At 42.8% G+C, this 6,000-nt stretch overlaps 1 protein-coding gene across 5 annotated transcripts in view; it reads left to right on the forward strand.

Annotated features, from left to right (window-relative positions):
* LOC311042744 (DENN domain-containing protein 3-like) overlaps positions 1-5,381 on the forward strand; it is a 29,892-nt gene extending 24,511 nt beyond the window's left edge. For all 5 annotated transcript variants that reach the window (XM_084053716.1, XM_084053719.1, XM_084053718.1 and 2 more), the window contains 6 exons: positions 1,169-1,308; positions 1,855-2,015; positions 2,431-2,567; positions 2,657-2,775; positions 3,592-3,729; positions 4,216-5,381. In XM_084053716.1, the coding sequence (XP_083909842.1) occupies positions 1,169-1,308; positions 1,855-2,015; positions 2,431-2,567; positions 2,657-2,775; positions 3,592-3,729; positions 4,216-4,434 (914 nt within the window). In that variant the 3' untranslated portion in view covers positions 4,435-5,381. The remainder of the gene's footprint in view (positions 1-1,168; positions 1,309-1,854; positions 2,016-2,430; positions 2,568-2,656; positions 2,776-3,591; positions 3,730-4,215) is intronic.
* The last annotated feature ends 619 nt before the right edge of the window (positions 5,382-6,000 follow it).

Raw genomic sequence — 6,000 nt, forward strand, 5'->3', positions numbered from 1 at the left:
TGCACATAATGCATACTGTTGTATGCGATTGTGTTTGCATACTGTATGCATTCAGAGAGTCCTTGCAAGTGCAGCAGCATGCAGCAGCAGATGCTCCAGTGAACCCTTGTTGTGTTGTGCTGTGTACAGACAAGTAGGATAATAACTGTCTTGTGAGAGGCTGACTGTTAAATAATAATATTATTTAACAGTCAGCCTCTCACAAGACAGTTATTATCCTACTTGTCTGTACACAACGCAACCATATTATGGCAGTGACACCATAGCCATGGGAAGATGTTTTTTTTAGTGGGGGGTGCGGTGCAAATTGCGCTAATAGCCGGGACCACAGGTTGCAAGTGGTTACGTCTGTCTGTGGGTTTTATAATTATTTAACCAATGAAAGCAATTAACAAGAGCTTGCGACTAAATAGTAACTACATGGAACTAACAAGGTTAGGAAACAAGGTGTCCGCAGACAATGTGTTATGCAGTATATCTCTGCTGTCGGGCAGAAACCAGCTAACTCCAAAATGATAATTTTTCAGGAAATGACCAAAACAAAACAAAAAGTCAGGAGTCAGGAGGTTTTGTTCATCATTGATAAGAACAGCTGAATGGACCTCCAAGCTCACAATGAGGTTGGAGGTCAAAAGGGGGCGGGGCCTGGAGCTAAACCAGCTAACTCCACCCTCCTTTGGTGGAGTTAGCTGGTTTAGCAGAACGTTTGAGGATCCAATGGAGTTAGCTGGTTTTGTCAGCCCTTTTTAATACTTTTTATTGGTTCAATATTTTTTTTATCAACACACAGACATAAAGAGTGAATGGAGTTAGATTGTTTCTGCCCGACAGCAACGATATTATGTAAAAGTCGCTATTAGTAATTAATCTGCCTACTTAAACAGCAGAATAAATGGAAAGAACATGAAGAAAATGACACGTTACCTGGCTTGAGTGAAATGGATTTTGTTCCAGTTGTGTGTATTGGTGACACTTCCTGTACTGTACCAGATGAAGTTGCTGCACCAAGCAGCCTGTGAGGCTACTTGACTCTGGCTCCACCTGCTGGACTTAATGAATGAGTGCACACTTTAGACTCCTTCCCTCCCTCATCACTCTCCTCCCTTCTCTCTCTCTCTCTCTCTCTCTCTCTCTCTCTCTCTCTCTCTCTCTCGTCCTCCCTCCTCAGGGCAGTTGAGTTGCAGTGATTCAGAGGGCGATGGGAACCCTAAGCTGTGGGTGGCTCTGAGTGGAGGCAGGGTGGTGGTGTTTGATGCAGCCAGCTGGTCCATGCTGCAAGACTGCATCCAGGTCGGAGCTTCTCAACTGGTACGAGCAGATAAACTGTAGACATAGATCATCTGATCTCCACTTCATTTCTGACCTTCACACGCTACAGAAAGCGTCACTGCGGCCCACTTGGGGCCCCCAAGAGCTCAATAATTGAGAGAGAGAGAGAGAGAGACAGACAGAGTGAGGGAGGGAGAGGGAGAGAGAGGAAGAGTGTGTGGGAGAGAAAGGAAGAGGGGGGTAGGAGGGTGGGACGGAGAGTGAGAGGGTGAGGTAGGGAGGGAGGGAGGGAGAGAGAGACAGAGAGACAATTTCAGCCAATGCTGGGTTCCGCAACCCAAACAAGCAGAAAATTAGGTGCTTTGCAGTTGAGTTTTGGCAAAAAAAAAAAAAAAAGTGAAATATGTTACCAGCTTAAATTCCATGGAAGGCTACATGGAAACTTGTGAATGTACCTTCCTACTGGGTGCACAATCATACACAGTGTAATTAAGTGTGTGGTGGATGAATGGATAGATACAGTAGCTAGATCAATACAGATACCATCACTACAATAGTACTTATACTGCTTCTCTCTCCTGGTAGAATTGCATGCTGGGATTGAACCAGGATCAGGTGTGGGTTGGCTCTCAGGACTCTGTCATCTACATCATTGACACTCGCAGCATGTCCTGTAACAAGCAGCTGACTGAACACAGGCATGAAGTCACTGGCTTCACCTTGGACACCAGAGATCAGCAGAATGGGTACGAAGCACTGAATCCAGTCTGTCCAATGATCTTATTTGGAATAATACTAAAACACTGAATGTTTTATTATGACAGTGGTTCTAAACCTTTTCTGGATCAGGGCTCACTTGAAAATCTGAGAAGCGTTTTCGGCCCACCCACCTAACACGGCTGCCTGTCAGATGGGTGGGCCACATGCATTTTCAGAGCATGTTATGATCAATCAGTTGATTGTGTTCTGGCTTCATCAACTGAACTAATGTAATAACATTAAGTTCCTATTTAGCACAATTAGCAGTATCACAACAAAACGTTTCGAGGTTTTAAAGAAACAATTTCATAATTGTTTTCAAAATATGAATGTTATATTATTAAAATCTTAATGTTTTGTGTGGTGCTGTAAAGATGCCTGTGTTTGTCTCTCTCCCTCCAGTCAGCAGCCATACTCCTGTAGCTCTGACGGGACCATCCTGCAGTGGGATTCCTCCAGTCTCAAAGTCAAGCGGCAGTTCGAGGTCAAATGCGACCACCTCTCGTCCATACAGATCCATGAAGGCACACTGTGGTGCTGTACGTGAAACACCCTTTCTTTTTCAAAATAGACATTAACAAGAATGATTATTTGAATAGAAATGGGTGCAATTTTTGTGGATGTGCAGGTTGCGGTGACAGCATTGTGGAGCTGAAGAAGAACGGGACACTGCAGAGGAAGGTGGTGCTTCCTGATGACCTACAGAGCGAGTCCAGATGCATCAGTAGCTTCATCATTGTGCTGGAGGTGAGTTTGGAGCAGTGGTGGACAGTAACTAAGTACATTTACTTGAGTATTTATACATTTATTTACAGTATTTATACATTTTTTACTTTCATTACGCTACATTTTAAATAGAAATATTGTACTTTTGACTAAAACTACATTTCTAGGAAGGGACTATTGGGACTCAAACGTACAAACATATATAATGAATTAAGAAAATGGACTTTGTGATTTGTACTTTTGATTACTCAAGTATTTACTTGAGTATGTACTTTTGTCCACCAGTGAGTACTTTGTCCATGCCAGTGAGTTGAGCAGGTAGTCAGTTAGTGTTTTGTTTAGTCAGTCAATCCAGTGAGGCAATAGCTTCAATTCAGCTGTTTAGTTCTTGGAGAACTAGGGGTTAGGTGATTAGGGTGTGAGTCACTATAAGATTTCTTATGTTTACAGTCACATTATTAAGAAGCAGAATCAGTATGATGATAGGTTACCTACCAAAGGGTTAGGGTTATTGGCAGCAGTTGTCTAGCGGCTGCTACTGATAGTCTTTATCAATATCCAGGCAAATTATTAATAATGGAGAGACTGAGTATGTTTGGGACCACAGCCGCTCACGTAGAAAAACAGTAACAGTAAGAAAGTATTCCCTCCACCACATCAATTCTGTGGCGTGTGGGTTTGTTTGTGAGCTTATGCGCGCCTGTGTGTGTGTGTGTGTGTGTGTGTGTGTGTGTGTGTGTGTGTGTGTGTGTGTGTGTGTGTGTGTGTGTGTGTGTGTGTGTGTGTGTGTGTGTGTGTGTGTGTGTGTGTGTGTGTGTGTGTGTGTGTGTGTTCCAGCGAGGCCAGTTGTGGACAGGCTGTGCAGACTCGGGGGAGCTGTGCTTGTGGCACACTAAAGACAGCAGCCTTCCCTTTGAGAGGATCTCCCTGTCAGGCAGCACCGGTGTCACCTGTATGATCAGAGTTAAGGATCAGGTACTGCAACACAATACCAACATACAGCATAATGTCAAACGGCTCCATTTGTGCACAAACTGTTTATAAACTGTCTTATCAATTATATATCGATGGGTTGTTCCGCTGATTTAACCGATGTTGGTTACCGCGGTGATGCCGATGCATCATCTTATCCCATTAAGACCTGAGGCCGATTCTACAAATGCCTTCTATATCAATAGTTCTCACACTTTTAAAATATTTTCCAAAAAAATCAAAAATAGCAGATGTGCAAGCTACTGCAGACGTGCAAGCACAAAGTTACAAGTTGTGAGCTTGTATATCTGCTATTTTTGAATAGCCAACGCATAAGTCTAAATTGACACAGGGTTTCCCTGTTTAAAGGGTTAACATAGAAATATCGACCTGTTACCAGTACTCTTTCCTTCCTCCCCCTCTTCTCATCTCCTGAACCTACCTCTCTCATCAATCTACCGTCCCAATACTCTCGTTTTCTGTCGTCAGATTTGGGTGGGCTGTCGCGGCACCAGTGGTGAAGACGGCCAGTGTGACAGCCAGCTGAGGAGCCAGGTGTTGGTGGTGGACCCAGAGAGCCACGCTGTGCAGAAGGAGCTCCAGGCTCACAGCGACAGCATCCAAACACTCTGCTGTGCAGAGGACCGTTACGTTCTCAGTGGCTCTGCATGCCGAGACGGCAAGATCGCCATCTGGAAGGTCGAGTAGAGGGAGAGGGAGGAGAAGAGCACGTGTGCAAGAGGACAAGTACAAGAGAGTAAAGAATCGGAAAGGAAGAAATGTTGCATTTGACCTCTTGACTGTTAGATGTGCTGAGTATTGTACATGGGAAAGGAAGAGGAAGGGCAGGTGATCGGCACATACAACTACTGTACATTAAGAGATGATGCACTTTTGAATCTCATCACTACTAAAGATGTCTAGGACAAGCTTCCACATGAATTGATTTTCACAATTATCAAAATACGGATTCCTGCTGCTGATATTCTGCTGATATGAAACTGTTATTTTCCTGGTCTTATTTCTATTAGAACTATCAAGAGAGAGAGAGAAAGAGAGAGAGAGAGAGAGAGAGAGAGAGAGAGAGAGAGAGAGAGAGAGAGAGTATTCCTACAAGAGCAATAATTTTTCCATAGTCTGCAAAGTACAGAAAGTACACTTTCCTCAATTGTGCTGCTCCAGTGTGTTCTCTTCTTCAATTGCTGTTGTCCTGCTCCTGTGACGCACCGGGCTTGCCTCGTTTGGCTGAGGCGCGGTAGTAGACTCCCTTTCTTCTACACTTTCCTCACTTAAGACGTATAATTCATGTCCGGACATAATATATACAGTACAGTATGATACATTCATACATTCACACATGGCTGCAAACGTACAACCAACTGATGTCAACAGATGATTTAAATGACTCAAAGCCTAAAACTGTCCTTGCTTTACAGGATTCCAGGAAACCATATTTGTTTGTGTGGTTGTAATTGTGTGTTTGTTTTTATCTCCTCATTGAAATTGAATTTAAACAGATACAAAATTAAGGACAAGGACATGTAGAGTACTTAGAATACCTTACGCTATGGTGCCATCTGCTGTACACTGGACACATCACCATTCAGCACAGAGCTGAGCGGGATTTGTGTAAATAAAGATATGAAATCAAATAAGATCCAATAGAGTGCAAAACAAGAGTTTCAAATGATTACACATTGAATGAATACAATAATAATACACACAAACATGCATACATGCAGTAAAATAAAAAGGGAAAGAGTGGGGTGAGGATATAATACAATTTAAATCACAACAGCATAACATGGAAGAGACAGACAATTAGTTTTGCCTTTAAACCTTCCTGGTATTACACACAAGACAGCAGTTTTAACGTTTTGTGGGATCTCAACTTAGATAGAGCACACATTTGTGTTAAAAGATTTGTGGGAATAAAAGTTTGAATGTATTACTTCAACCTGCACCTTGTGAGGCCCTGATCAAAATCCCTTTAACAGGCTGCCATCCTTTTCCATAATGAGCAATTTTTTCAATTCACTCAACCAGTTGTGAATTGAAAAATGTAATTGAATTGAGTGTGTCAGTCACTTCTGCCCAAAGTGTCTTCACTGCTGGGCAATGCCACAGCACTTACGTATGCACTTCTCCAAAGCCAGTTCTCCACTTCTCCCTATTTTCAATCGTATGACTGACAACCTCTCCATATCCTATCCCATTCTACAGAAGTGAATGATGACATAAAATGTCTATATTTTAATATTCCACGTTCTCTGC

Source organism: Gymnoscopelus microlampas, assembly GCF_963454915.1.
Source record: "Gymnoscopelus microlampas genome assembly, chromosome: 3".
Lineage (NCBI taxonomy): Eukaryota > Metazoa > Chordata > Actinopteri > Myctophiformes > Myctophidae > Gymnoscopelus > Gymnoscopelus microlampas.